At 42.4% G+C, this 15,466-nt stretch overlaps 1 protein-coding gene across 4 annotated transcripts in view; it reads left to right on the top strand.

Moving 5' to 3' along the window:
• Positions 1-15,466, top strand: part of TENM3 (teneurin transmembrane protein 3) — a 554,322-nt gene that overhangs the window by 381,432 nt on the left and 157,424 nt on the right. For all 4 annotated transcript variants that reach the window (XM_004696135.2, XM_045286700.1, XM_045286698.1 and 1 more), the window contains exons 7-11: positions 2,428-2,638; positions 3,046-3,147; positions 3,335-3,529; positions 4,629-4,829; positions 10,890-11,075. In XM_004696135.2, coding sequence (XP_004696192.1) covers positions 2,428-2,638; positions 3,046-3,147; positions 3,335-3,529; positions 4,629-4,829; positions 10,890-11,075 — 895 coding nt within the window. The remainder of the gene's footprint in view (positions 1-2,427; positions 2,639-3,045; positions 3,148-3,334; positions 3,530-4,628; positions 4,830-10,889; positions 11,076-15,466) is intronic.

Below are 15,466 nucleotides of genomic sequence, written 5' to 3'. Positions count from 1 at the left end.
CTCCTCCCACATGAGGTGGCTACTTTTGATCAGGGCGATTTGAGTGTCATGTAAGGACTTTGAGCTCCTTGAACACCCTGACTAAGGTCACGAGTAAATGTGTATGCATCAGAGACTGTTGTCATCGGCTGCGCTAGAGCAGACTCCAGCGCATGTAGACATTGTGTGCACAGGTGAAACTGCTCTTGACAGTGGGATTCTCAAGGTTGTGACCCTTCAGAAGCTGACGCCACGCCTGTCTTCTCGGGCACCCCTGTGTAGGGTCAAACCAACAACCTTCAGCTGTAGTGCAGCACTTAACTATTTGGGCCCCCCAGGGACTCTGAGAGCCCAATAAATGAGTAAATCCTCATCAGCTACCCAACGCTCACCACTGTCACCATCAAGTCTGCCACCTAGACTTTTCCTCTGACAATTCTAGAAGAGATTTTTTGAAGGCTAGGTACGCACATCGGTCACGATTTACATCTTTGTAAGATGTAAATGCAAAAAAGTTTAAATAGGACTCAGATTACAATTTTTATATGCATTTATCATAGCAATTGGTATTACTAAACAATTTTACTACACAAAATATCACAGGTATTCTTATTTAGATAAAAAATTATAAGTAAAAAAAGGGAAGTAGATATTCTAAATTCTGCCCCATAGTAAGAGTAGAGGTCTATGATCAATACATTAGCAAGTATTTAACTGTGATTCTCAGAATTTTTAATTTATGAAACTTTCATTTTCTTCTAGTTTGATTAAAGAACTCATATAATCATCTTTTTTCTTAAATAGATAAAATTCCAATTGTTTAAGTAGAATAATGAAGATTCACCAATAAAGCAATGTGATATTGATGATTTATACATGTAAAGCTAAAGTGTATTTTTCACTATGAACACACATCTCAGGAATAAAATGAGACTGGGTACTGAAACAGAATCATTCCACTTTTAAAAAAACTGTTATCTAAAAAGCTTAATGAAACGACATAGAAAATCTTGTCAGTTTCTATCAAATTCACTGCGTTAGCTTTAGTTACAAAATTTTACACCACTATCACCAGTCACCAAGGCATCTGGTGGCACAGTGGGTTAAGCTTTGGGCTGCTAATCACACAGTTGGCAGCTCAAGCCCACCAGCAACTCCATGGAAGAAGCAGGAGGCTGTCCACCCCCATAGAGACTTAGTCTCAGAGACCCTCTGTGAGGGTTGCTGTGAGTCAGATTCAACTCCATGGCAATGGGACATGGGCTTAGCAATCACAGAAGCTTCCTGGGTGGCACCCTCATTTGTGCCAGACGGCTAACTAAAGGTTAGCATGTTGAACTTAACCGGCGGGACCTCTGAGAAAGGCTGGGCGGTCTGTTTCTATAAACATACAGTCAACAAAACCCTCTGGAGCCATTTCACTCTGCATCAGCCGGGGATCGCCTTGAGTCAACATTCACTCAACAGCCAAACGGGGTTTGATGTACGGTTTTATCATTTATCACCTTAAATTGTAAGTGTTTGCCTTGAATTCTTCTGGCCACCTAAGGGTTCATGATTAAATGTATGGGAGAAAAAGATTGAGTTTAACGATAGACTTCCCAATTGTAACTGGGCACATTGATTGTTAGACTTTTCATCCGAGATGTAAAGGCATCTTGTGATACGTTGCACTGTAGAAAGCCCCGTCTTCCTCCCGAGACGTGGCTGGTGGTTTCCAACTGCCTATCTTCAGGCTGGCAGCCCAGTGCACCTATTACCCGGCCAGCACGCCTCGCATCTTCATTTAACTATAATAAGTGAAAACCCTGGGCTCCCTGTAGTGCCGGGGGTGGTTACATTAGGATCCCAGAGGAAAGGTAGACTGGTGTGGAGGCAGCCCCAACTTTGGAGTGAAGCACCCTGGAGTTTACATCCGAACCCCAACCCGTCCCAGCAACTCAACCATGCCAAGGCATCCTGCGTCTTTAAAGTTGGAAGCCTTCATTGCCTTTCGACAAGAGTTGCTGTGTGGATTAAAAGTCATCCTGGCACTAAGCGTCGTCGATACTAGTCGTTACTACTTGAGGACTAAACAGGAAAAGCCAGCCTTAGCAAATGTTCTCACGGAAAACCCCTGCTGAGTTTGGAATATGACCTCTTTGTAAATTATGTGTGAATTACCAGATTCCCTAAACTCAGCATCTTACCCAGGAAGTGAAGAGGGGGTGGGGGTGGGGAATGGTCATCTTTGAAGCTTAAATCAGACAACGCGTGCACATACGATCGTTTCCACCAGCCCTGTAAGCGCCATGGCCGTGTCGATCGGGAACGTTCTTCTCTGGGGTGTTTATGAAGGAGGGGGGGAAAGCTTCAATGGCACGCGAAAGGGGAGCGGGGGCGGGGAGAAGCGGCCCACCCAGTGGTTCTGACTACTAAAGGCGTCGTCCTTCGCTGTCCCGTCCCCAGTACGACTTTGTGGAGCTCCTGGACGGCAGCCGGCTGATTGCCAGAGAGCAGCGGAATCTGCTGGAGTCGGACAGAGCCGGGCGGCAGGCAAGATCCGTCAGCCTGCACGAGGCTGGCTTCATCCAGTACTTGGATTCGGGAATCTGGCACCTGGCTTTTTATAACGACGGGAAAAACACAGAGCAGGTGTCTTTTAACACCATTGTGATAGGTAAGAACAGTTCCCAAGCACCCTTTTCCAGGCGACGTGGCCTCCACGTTGTGTTGACGAGAAACAGAAATGCTCCCGCCCATTTCGAAGAGATTTCTGAAATGTCAAAGCCTACAGTAAAAATGTGAAAAATAATCGTAAGTTGTTTATTTATGAAAATGTGGCCAGTGACGGAGTACTAGAATAAAACAGTATTTGGATGGTGGGGACATTTTGAAAGTGCTTGAAAGCGTGTGTGCATCTTAAATGGCAATGCCGTGTCTGGCTGATCTAGAAATCTAGTGAGTTCTGATGTCACTTTTGCCACTAGGCCCCATACTTCTTTGAGCACATGGCTAAAATGATCAAAAGGGCAGCTGGACCTGGCAGGCTGTCCATCAACTGTCCCTTCTCCCTCCCTCCCTCAGAGTCTGTGGTGGAATGCCCCCGAAATTGCCATGGAAACGGAGAGTGCGTTTCTGGAACTTGCCATTGTTTTCCAGGATTTCTGGGTCCGGATTGTTCCAGAGGTATGCGACTTACGTAGCTCTTTTCTTAAGCCAGGAGAAATAAGCTGTCGATACACAAGTAATTCAGAAAAACTGCCATGGCCAGGAGGGAGGTGGGCAGCCCACTTGTTCCAAAGCGGTGCCTTTTCTTTGAGAAGCTTGATTGAAAGTGTGGCTGCTAACGCTGCTGTCGTGTTCTGTTTCCCAGCAGCCTGTCCCGTGCTGTGCAGTGGCAACGGGCAGTACTCCAGGGGCCGCTGCCTCTGTTTCAGCGGCTGGAAGGGCACCGAGTGCGACGTGCCGACCACCCAGTGTATTGACCCGCAGTGTGGAGGTCGTGGGATTTGTATCATGGGCTCTTGTGCTTGCAACTCGGGATACAAAGGAGAAAATTGTGAAGAAGGTAAACATGTCAATATTTACAGAAGTCTCTTGTTGTCCTCATAAAGGAAGAGATGATATCTGTAATCTGTAGTTTGGCAGATGAATCTCTTGTTGTGTTTCCCTAAAGAAGTAACTCTGATTTCCATAGTTATGATGTGGTGTTCTATGACCGTTTTAATAAAACAAACAAATACCAAAGAGCCCCTCTACTCTTTTTCCAGTCGTGTGAAAAACTTTTTTTTTTAATTCTAAAATACGTAAGCCCGCATTTGTGCCTTGACATCAGCAGTACCTATTGACTTCAAATTTAAGAAGTAAAACTTTTTTACTTGGATGCATTCCAAACCTAGCATTCCTGGTGTCTCTCTGGAGAATAGGGAATATACTATACTAGTGAAAAAAAGAACAAAAGCATAGTTTGTTCCAGAATTCTGTGTAATACTGATACTCAAAATGCAATACTGTAAGGTGCCATTGAATTGTTGTTTGTTTTGTTGTTGTTTTTAAGCAGAAAAACATGTTTCCTTTCTTCAGTCAAATTGATTTTATTGATCTGCACACACAAAGTAATGCAATTAAGTCTCTGGAATTAAACTTTCAGGCCATTGACCCTACAAGTGTAAAGTTTTATTGAGTCCAATTGCTAAATTAAATCTCATCATTTAAAGCACATTAAACTGAATTAAGAAAGCTAGAGAGACTGCAACTCATTTATTTCTCAAGCAGTTTGAGGCTGCCGCACAGCTGCCGGTACTGCCTGGTCCTGGACGAGGTCACCTGCTACAGGTGGTTATAGAGAAGCCAATACTTATTACTCTCTGATTAGGCAGAGCCGAGCGCAACAGTATGAACCCTCAAGTGCATACGTGTGTAATTCAGGAAAATTACAAATCCTTACTAGACTCTGAATTACCTAAATGGCATCGAGGTGGTTCCAAATGCTATACTGTTTTTAAAAAATCCTTTGCATGTTTCAGAAGCAAGTTCTTGAAAATAGTAGGTAAATATTTGATTAGTCCAGACATTCATGGACATTAGATTCGATTGCTATTCTTTATTCCGCACATGCTAGGATCTGCTCAAGATTTAATCATAGGATTGTTCTCTTTCTTTACTAGCTGACTGCCTAGACCCCGGATGTTCTAATCACGGTGTGTGTATCCATGGGGAGTGTCATTGCAATCCAGGATGGGGCGGTAACAATTGTGAAATACTAAAGACCATGTGTCCAGACCAGTGTTCTGGTCATGGGACGTATCTTCAAGAAAGTGGATCCTGTACATGTGACCCTAACTGGACTGGCCCCGACTGCTCGAATGGTAAGGCTAACAAGTGCAGTGGCATTTGAGTAGTTACTGGTCTGTTTAGATAGATTACAGTGTTCTAATTTCCGTAACATTACATTCAATACAAATTTTAGGAAGAGATTGTGGAAATAAATCATAATATCAAAAGTCAGAAAGTACAGTTGCTTTATAGAAAGGAGAGGGCGAGGCACGGCCAACATGACTTTGAAGTTATTGGCAAGAATAATATTTCATTCTTAGCTCTCACTACATGACAAGCCTCCTAATAGACCTACGTGGAGTGTGGGGATTGAAGCCCATTACTCTTAAACAATGCAGCCTCAACTTAAAACCAGGATCCCAAGAAAGAGGATGTGTTATGCAAGGGCGTGCCACGATGTGCATAATAGTTAAATGCTGTTTTTTTCATACGGATGGTTATGTTAGAAAAGGCAGGTGAAACAATGTATTCAGTAGTCACTTTGCTATTGGCACGCACTGTGTGCTCAGCACTGAGGTACGCCAGTAGGGAAGAAGGAATGCAGACGCATGCCTGCCCCCTGGAGCAGTGGCTTTCAAATTGGACATAACGTAGAGTCTTACATTTTTACCTGTTGAGCTGCTACCTGCAAGGTCAGCAGTTCAAACAGCAATCTCTCCACAAGAGAGAGATGACACTTTCTCCTCCTCTAAAGGTTGTAGTCTTTGGAAACCTACAGGGGCAGTTCCACCCTGTCCTACAGGGTCACTGAGTCAAAATGGACTCCATGAGATCAAGTCCCCATATACATGTAAATACTCACATGGCTAACACCAAAATCACACAGAATGATGCACAATACATTAATTTTTCAAGTCTGTGCCGTTTTTTGGAATGCTGGGTGAAACCCCTGAGTTAACTAATTGCATAACCTAATGAGTTACTGTTTGAGAAGATGCTGCCTTACCTAGTCTAGATTATAGTTAAATCAGCGAGATAGGATGAACACACATAAAATGATTAAAAACCAATCAGTTACAGTGTAATATTATACTTGAGTGTTACGTGGAATAATATTTTAAGCCCAGTGGACGTTGAGAGGAGTGATCCTACCTCAATAAGGAATGCAAATGTTATGTTCTTTATACTTTTTCCAACTGCTTTCTTCTGCTACAGGGTGCTTTCATACACTCACTATGCTTTGTTTGTTGCTGTAGAACAGATTTGCAAAGTGTACTTACAAATTGTGCTTCTCCTCACAAGGAGAAGACATGACCGGATAAAACCCATGTTTGTTGTTTGTCTAAAAATGCAAATTGCTAACTCTGTACCTCAGTTTGGGAGAAAGATGAGGCTTTGCACTCCCAGAAAGAGTTAGTCTCAGAAACTCACAGGGGAGCTTCTCCTCTGTCCCACTGGGTCAATACTGCCTGGGTGGCAGTGGGTGAATGGGGTGCCTCTGTGTACTATTTGTGCAGAGGATTTGTTCATGGAATAACAATCATACCGATACCATGAGACATGCAATTTGTAGAATCCTGAGCCCTTAATAAATTCTAAATGTCATAATTATTAATACTATTACTACTACTATTTAAAAAGACACAGTTGTGAGAAATACCACGACTCACATAGGACAAATTAAACAGAGGAGCTGGAGGTCAGAATTGAGGTGGGTCCACCGTCACGGAGGATGCCATTATGAAATGATGTTTTTGACAATGGAGAATTCAATGATATTATTGATATGCTCAGTAATATAAGATTAATATTCTGGGGTAATTAAACTATAGGTCATGTGTCAGTAAACACAAACAAAGAGGCATGGAAAACAAGTTGGAGGACTTGACCAGAACTCTACCTTACTCTGGGTGGGAATCCCTACCGGTACAGTGGTGAGAGCACTCAGCTGCCTGACCAAAGGTCAACAGTTCAAACCCACCCAGCACCTCATGGCAGAAAAAGGAGGCAGTCTGTGTCTGTGAAGATTACTAGAAACGCTGGGGCAGTTGTACTGTATCCTACAGAGTCTCTATGAGTCGAAATTGAATTGAAGGTTTGTTTTTTGGGGGGGGGGTGTTTACCCTAGAACAACTGTTTAACATAACCAAAGAAACCCCCCATTTCCAAATAAGGTCACATTCAGAAGTCCAGAGATTAGTATTTCAATACTTTCTTAGGAAACATAGTCTAGCTATCACATTCTTTAAGTGTGAGAGTGGAATGCAAACCATTTCATCTGTTGGTGTGATCTTATGTAAACTATCATCTATTAGTGTGGCCTTATTAAACCATCATCTATTAGTGTGATTTTATGTAAGCCATCCATTAGTGTGACCTTATGTAAACCATCATCTATTATTGTGATCTTATGTGAACCATCATCTATTAGTGAGACCTTATGTAGACCATCGTCTATTGGTGTGACCTTTAGTGTGACCTTATGTAGATCATCATCTATTAGTGTGACCTTATGTAAACCATCATCTATTAGTGTGACCTTAGGTAGACCATCATCTCTTAGTATGACCTTATGTAGACCATCTATTAGTGTGACCTTATGGTATAAAACAAACCGACATCTTTCTCGGTAGCCAATTCACATGTTACTTCTCAGGGGGTGGTAGTGGTGTAGTTTTTGGTAAGTCACTCTTTGGTGTTTTGAGAAACCAGGGAGACATCTCTGTGTTTAGCTGCCCAGCCTAGCCTGCTACCCAAAAAGCCCAAACGGAGAAAGTTTGGTATAGATTATCACACTGATGAGAAGCGTCTGTTGAACCTGCAGCGAAATATCCGTGAGGGACAGCTGAGGAGTTTTCCTCCGCTCCTCCCTCATATCTCTCCTCCTTGCATTCCATCCTTTGTGATCTCTCTTCCTTCTTTTATTTCTTCCTATTGTTCTTTTCCTCCCTCATCTTCTGTTCATACATTTTCAGAGGCAGACAAGGTTTACAACAGGTTTCTTGCTCCTTTAGATGTGTTAAAAGTACTAGAAATGTTAGTTGCTTCGGATAGTTTTGGACTCCAGAAAGCGTGGTTAGAACATCAACGTGCGTAGGAGAAATAAGGATGCAAACACGAATTTGGACTGGGTTATGCAGAGCCTTAAGTGTATCAGGAGTTTCACCACAAACCAACATGTGAGCCAGGGTGCATCTCATTATCTTACATGACACATTAACTCGTTGTGTCCTCTGTTCTTAAAAATATATTACATAACTTCAAATATTAAAGTAGGTATTTGCTTATATATGTTGAGTCATGATGTACATTTCTGACATTCATACTAAAAGATGGAATCCTAGAGAAAGCGCTACCTGATGACTTGTATCGTAAAGTTACGTTGTGTATGTACCACCAGCCTCTTCTGTCTCCACTAACATAGGCATGTTACTAGTCTAGGATAAGTAATCCCTGCTTGAAATATTGTCATTCTGATTTTCTTTCCTCCATTATCCAAGCAGGACAAGTGCGAGCAAAATAGCACCTTTCTTTTTATTATAAAGTTATCACAATGCATTCCCTGAATTACTTGTAGTTTATAAAAGGTAGCATATAATTTAGGTAATTTAGTCCTCTTCTTAAAATTACAGTGCTATAAATTGCAAATACATATATCCTAATTAAAAATTAATTTGCCCATCGGCTGCCCACGTAACATACTATTATTGTCCGTATCGACCCTGAGTTTTTATGCTGGCTAAAACTCTGATTGCACCGGTTCACAAAATGACGGTGAGTCGCAGTGAGCAGAGGCTGTATGCTCCTCATCTGGATTTGTTTTGTTTCCCCCAGTGCAACACAGAAACTGAAGCTGCAGTAAACTCTCGATATACTCACGCAGGGTGGAGAATGCACTCAGTCCCGTTCTTGAAGAAGGTTGCTGAGGACTGGGAAAGGTTGATTTTTCACTGCTGTTAGTTGCAAAGACAGAACATTTGGTTAGAGTCAGCAGTGACGAGCCCAACACCCTCAGGCTCATCCTGTGATGATGTCTGCGTTCGAGTGTGTTGTCCTGCAGTTCCTTCCACAGAAACCTTGTACCATTTACATTTGTGGTTTAGCCACGCGGCCATTCTGAGTTTCTCACCAGGGAACACCTGAAGGAAAGGGCTTTGCAGGCTCCCTCAATTGTTCCTGTGGAAGTGACCTTCCGATACCTGAATTCAGTAAGACCGGATACCTGAAGAAACATTTGGCTAAGCTGCTGGGAGAGAAGGAATGAATTATTTCCCTCAAAAAGTTTATAGGTTTGAAAGCAACCGAGCTTTCCTCTATCTTCATCAGCAGTTTGTCCATTAATTAGCCCTTCAATTCCACTTCAATTAAATTAACTCTAATTAATAAGTTCATTACAAAGATTGACGCACCTTGCTTAAAGCTAGTGTGCTAAACGCTGATAAACACCTTCACCCTAATGAAAAATTGATTAGATTGAACAAAAAGGGTGGCTCAGAAAGCATCCGCTCCCTTCCCGAGCTGAGGTGAAGCTGTGTTGCTCTGGAGTTAATCAAACTATCTTGGATCTCTTAATCAAAAATTTAATTCAAAAGAAATAGAAAACGTGGCATGAAAAAAAAATCACACATACGCCCTCTTACAGTTGGTAGTTTTGACTGCTGTTTATAAGAAGTGTTACAACTCTTATAGTGTCTTAATAGGGTATTTTTCAAATCCTCCAGCACTGTGAGGAAGCCAATTATGGTGTGGGAGAAAGATTATTCAGATAATGAATGGAAGGAGTAGGAGCAGGTGGCTGTAGGAACAGTTAGTATTTTTAATTAAGCAAGAGGCTATAGATTAGTTTCTGTTTGTTAGAAATTGTTTCAGGTTTCTGTTATTGAGTTATTGTTATAAGAAAATCAAAACTGAAAAGAATATCTTACAGTGTCCAAAAAAACCCTTAATTTTATATCTACAGAGTAAAGACTAAAGTATCCTTCATGATTCCTTCCCCTCTGCTGCTTCTCACTCACCCTCTTCCTCACCCCTCCTGCCTTGCCCGTCTCTCCCACCCCTGCCTCTCTCTCTATCGTTCTCTCTCACTGTGTAGTTGGTCTGACTCAACACTTAACCACAGCAACAAATAAAACTTTTTTTAAAGCTTGCAGAAAAATAAAAATTATCTCACATACCTGAGTTCTTTCTGAACGCCTAGCCTAGTATTATTAATAGTTTTTGAAGTGACTTAATCACCTCTGCTCCTTTCAGTAATGCTAGTTGTTGTAAAATCTTACTTTGATTTTTGACGGAGTCAGTAATTATATATAATTTTAAACTGACTTTCTACTCTGTGAGCTAAGCACCTTGTACCTGTCAACGGGGAAAATTTACTGAATAGGAAAAACAACAATTTATTTTCCTTAACCAGCAGGTCTGTGTGTCAGAGGCAAATGCCTGTACTCTCCATAGTAGATTCTTTTTCATGAACATTCCTGGATATTCAAAAAGCTCTGAACAGTAGGATTGGAAATGACCCCTTTTCAGCCCTTGTGATTTACTCGTATGTGAACCCTGTAACTGAAGGCTTAGATACTAAGACGGTTCATTAATTCGATGTGTGTGTCCACGTCTGTCTGACCGCCGCGGTGGATACCCTTCTGGAGGAAAGGATGGCTGAGAGGGAGCATAGAAGGAAGATACCAGCAGGCTCCTCAGAGTTCCAGAACAATCCCATCGTCTTTCACTTCTGTTGTTCCATGAACTTTTCAGAACCCCTTGATAGACAGATACACACACATAGGTAGACACACACACATATATAATTTTAAACTGACTTTCTACTCTGTGAGCTAAGCACATGTAGGTGTACATATATAGACAAAATGTGCATACAGAGAGACATGGGTATATATGTGGATGGTTACTAAAATATGAAATTATCATAGACTCGCTGCAAGTATTATCTACACGAGTTAAGACAGTATATTAAATTAAGTCACAAACGAAGCAGTGCCACATTTAATGCTGAAATGTGCCCTCCATACATGGGTACTTTCCTTTTCCACGATGTGGTTCTCCCCCGTTGGCACACTTGCGTTTACGACTGTCACACTGCTCCCCACCTTTTCACCTTTCTCTGCGTTCTCTTCATTTCTTTGTTTCCGATGTAGAGATCTGCTCAGTGGACTGTGGCTCCCATGGCGTGTGCATGGGGGGGACCTGTCGCTGTGAGGAAGGCTGGACTGGCCCCGCTTGCAATCAGAGAGCCTGCCACCCCCGCTGTGCGGAGCACGGAACCTGCAAAGACGGCAAGTGCGAATGCAGCCAGGGATGGAACGGCGAGCACTGCACCATCGGTAGGCTGACTGCGCTTTCGTATCTGCCCTCCGCACCAGGCGAAAGGGCGCTGGTTGATTCACTGCAACATGGACGCATGCAGATGCCTTTCAAATCCTGTTGTTTTTATTAAGAACGTGCTTTTTAAGTAAGGTTACCTTTGGCAACAGCAATTCGCAGTTCTTTCTAGAACCAGGGTCCCAAGTCGGATGTGTATGGTTTTATTTATTCCTTACTGTGAAGGCCACAAAAATGGACTCACGTAAGCACAGCAGATCTCATTTCTTATTTATTAAAAAGACTCATTTATATTATCTTCATTCATATATTACTTCTTAGTGTTCTGTGTTACCATTGCATTTCTTAATAATCACAGCCCACTTTTTTACTTGAATTAGTTTTTTGCAGATCTGTGACCTTCTTGGCCTGGCTCGACCCCAAAGTCACACATCTTAGCGTCTACCTTCCAAAAAGAGACTTGACTTTTAATTACTTTATTTTACCGGACTATGAGATAAAAAGTAGCTATCAAATATTCAAGTATAGCTATTCTTAAACAAATTTATATGCTTAACAGTTTTTTCTTTTTTTAATCATTTTACTAGGGGCTCATACAAACGTAACAGTTTTTTCAAAATAACACTCAGGGACTTCTGTAGGTTAAATATAGCTCTGAAATGGGGTTTAAGATGAAATGTTAGTGCATCAATGATATTTAGCAATGACAGCAGTATCCAAGGGGTATCTGGTATCATATTTTCAAGGTATTCTGTGTCTTTGCTTTCTACTATTTGTACCACTGAGTTAAAATTGAGATAACAATTAAAAGTTTTTAAAAGTCACATCAACGAACATGTACAGTATTAGTGTTAAAAGGCATAATGCTACAAAAATTTCAGAGTTGGGGATACACTGTTTCTCCACATTGTTTTATACTGTATGGTAAGTTTCGAGAAAGCTGTGCTTGTGGGTGGGAAGTGGCATTTGGGTCTCTTAAAAAATTTCTTCAGTTGAGTCTGTAAGTATTACACAACTTCACTGTCGTGCTTGCAGTCACTGGTCTGCCAGAATTTTTCCCAGGGAAAATGAAAATTACCTACATTGTATAATTGATACAATTGCATTTCTAGAAACTTCAAGGAAGCTTCTTTTGAGTGTTACTGACATCGGTTTCGAGGGTCCTACGTTAGCTCCATGTGTCTTTGCTGCTTCATTAGCCGCGTTCACAGGACTGTGGGGCGCTGGACCCCAGGCGAACACTGTGTTACACCATCAGGAAGGAGGGGAAAGACACATAGGTGGAGCCGGGAAAAATGCAGCACAGAAAACCTGTGTTCTTGTCCCCCACCAAGAGTGGTCCCACCCCGCATGCCCTTTCTCCAGCCAGGAACTGCATCCGCACCCGGGCAGTGTTTCTGGTTCAGGGAAGCCTCATGGTGGCAGAGAGGCTAGCGTTGTGTTTTGTTTTGGAGGGAGGAACCTAACCAAGCGAGGTTTTTCCACTTGAGACACTTGAACCACAACTACAAAAGTTAAAGATTCAGAAAGAGGCGCAGGCGCTTAGTACTCCCAGAGGGCAAAATAGCCTTAACGAGGCAGGGTCTACCCAGCCTACCTCGAGCCAGCCCTGCGAGCACACTCGCTATGGCAGCTCTTACTGCACACATCTGGCCCTACTGCCTACAACCGGGGTGATGGGCATTATCATCGCGTTTCCACGGTGCAGAGCGCTGGCCATCCGTGGAGAGGAGAAGGACGGAGCTAGGGGCAGACCTCGCTTCACATGCTCAAGCAGTGATATGAAATAGCCAGAAAGTGTTTGAAAAAAGTGAGTTCAAACTCTCTGGGTAGACTTTTAAAAACTCCTCGTGCATTATGGAATCCCCCCGCCCCCTTATCCCCAAGATTCTGGTATGTCTGTCTCCTCCATGGCTCTAAAGCAAGCTTCCTAGGATATCGGCCCTGTGTTGCTCATGATAACTGCACTAAAGCAGAAAGAAGAAGAAGAAGGAAAAAAAAAGGAGAGCTACCACGTGTGTATCTTTCTGTGAACATGCACAGCACAGTGCAGTAGCACCGCTCCATGCCCCGCTCTCAGATTGCCCATATGCTAAGAAGAGTAGGTCTCTAATCAGACTCTTTCACACACCACCTCATCCCTGGTCAGGAGAGATTAGTTGATCTTAGCGCAGGGTCCCTGTCTGTATACTAGGAAGGTACGCGTATAGCAACCGTATGTGGGCACAGTTTGGAAAACTAAGAGTGTGCTATGAAGCTATCCATAGACAGACTTCACTGGCCAACCAGCAGTTTCTTAGCAAATCATTCTCTGCTTGTCCACCAGACCTGGGTCGTTTTCCCAGGGATGAGCCAGCTGTTTGTGAACAATTCTCTGGGATTTTTATTGGGAATCCCGCTTTTCTATTGCATTTCGCATGTTTGCTTTGCACATTTCATATGCGTAGCAACGTGCAAGTAAAAGACCGGGTTCATTTGAAAACAAATCTTGGACATAAAGCTTTTTAAAAGGCACAGAGAGCCTTTAAATCATTGTTTGTTCTTTGATACCACTAGAACACTTGACTCCAAATTTTGGCATAGAGAAATCCAATTTCTTTTCCCCTGCTACTGACTACCTGTGTTCCGTGCCCGCCACGAAGCCTGCGGGGCCATTTTTAAAAAGGCCTTTGTGAGGCGCTGATTGAAGAGCCCAGGAGTTCCGTGCGTGTTGGGATTTTCCCCTCGTTCGGATCGTTACTGTTGCCGCGAGTTCGCTCTCAGTTCCAGCACTTGTGCATCTGACGGAAAAGAGCTGCCAGTTTGTGAAAGCATTCTCATAAATCAGCAAGATTTTTTTTGCTTTCTCCATATTATGTGCCATCTCATTGAATACAAACAGGGAGGTTAATTGAAAGAGAGATGGAAGAGAAATTAAACAGTTAGAAGCAAACAAAAGTTCCCAATAGAAAGCAAAGAACATTCCTCATTAGTCATCTGACTGTCTTCATAAACCCCTGTCCATGCTTTCATAAAACCATAGGCACTCAGATGGTGAAATAGCTTATGAATTTAGAGTATTCACTTAGCATCTGATCTACCTGAAGGATCCCCACCTGATATTTTTATTAATGTGTTCACATTTTCCTCCCGTGAGTCGCGTGTTCAGCAAATCAGGTATATTCACCTGCAGGGTGGACCATGTCATTTTTTTCTTGGGTTAGACTTCAACCAGTGATGCATAAAGATAGGAAATGAAACAAAGGCGAAGTCAACCTTTAGCACTGTTGTGGTCAAGATATTTCCCCTTTGCTATTACAAAGCATTTTTCCTCTCTCTCTAGAAGGCACTTATGGTTGCTGACGCCTTTTAGAAATAAAGCAGTTACTAGCAATGTGATCCAGTGGTATTAACATTAGCATAGGTTCTCAATTCCATAATATCTTCCTTCAGATGTGACCAGTCTGTAAGAGGGCCAACATGATCACCTGTGTTCCTCCTTGTTTGCATGTGGTCACACAAACCTAACCCAAACCCACTCCTACCGAGTCAATTCGGACTCGCTATACTTAACAGCCCACTGCCATCGAGGGTATATTCCAACTCACAGCAAACCTTTCGCACAGTCCTGCCCCTTTGGGAGTCAGAGACTTCAAATTTTTACAAGAGCAGAAAGCCTCATCTTTCTCTGTGGAGACGCTTGTGGATTAGAACTGCTAACCTTGCAGTTAGCAGCTCAATGAATATAACCCACTACTCCACCAGCGATCAGTATATTTAAAGGGCCCAGAGACAAGATTAGAAGATATTAAATATAACTAAATGTTATATAAATGATAGTGGGTATCATTAGAAAATGTGAAAAATGAGAATTTCCTCAATATTAAATTTGTGTAGGTACTCACAAGTTTTAGTTTTCAATGTATGAATCAGTACAATTAGTCAAGAAGTTAGACAAGAGTTCCCAAGGGTGGTGTGAAGCCAAAGGGTTCTGTAGTTATAGATACATAGGAATAAGGGGGGTAACTGGACAGACTTCCTTCTGGCTAGCAAGCATTTTGGACTAGGTGAAACTGAGTAGGCAATTTCTACCCTCTTTCCCAGAAAGTAAGACATTCTCTGAAAATAAGACCTACTTACAGTTTTGCCTCTCGCTGAAATATAAGGCACCCCCCAAAATAAGGCCCCCGAAGCTACCGTAACTCTGGACTCAACCATAACGGCAGGTGTGGCCAGGCAGCTCACTGTTTGTTGGACACAACGCAGCCAGAGCAGACAGGAAGTGCTAGGTCTCTTTTATAAAACAAACAATAAATGTGTACTGTATTCTTCATGGAAAAATAAGACATCCCCTGAAAATAAGACCTTGTGCATCTTTGGGAGCAAAAATTAATATAAGACACTGTCTTATTTT

This window comes from Echinops telfairi, unplaced genomic scaffold (genome assembly GCF_000313985.2).
Source record: "Echinops telfairi isolate 266 unplaced genomic scaffold, ASM31398v2 ScPeMD7_9;HRSCAF=40, whole genome shotgun sequence".
Taxonomy (NCBI): Eukaryota; Metazoa; Chordata; class Mammalia; order Afrosoricida; family Tenrecidae; genus Echinops; species Echinops telfairi.
The sequence above is the reverse complement of the archived record's forward strand: the minus strand, read 5'-3'. Positions and strand labels throughout refer to the sequence as shown.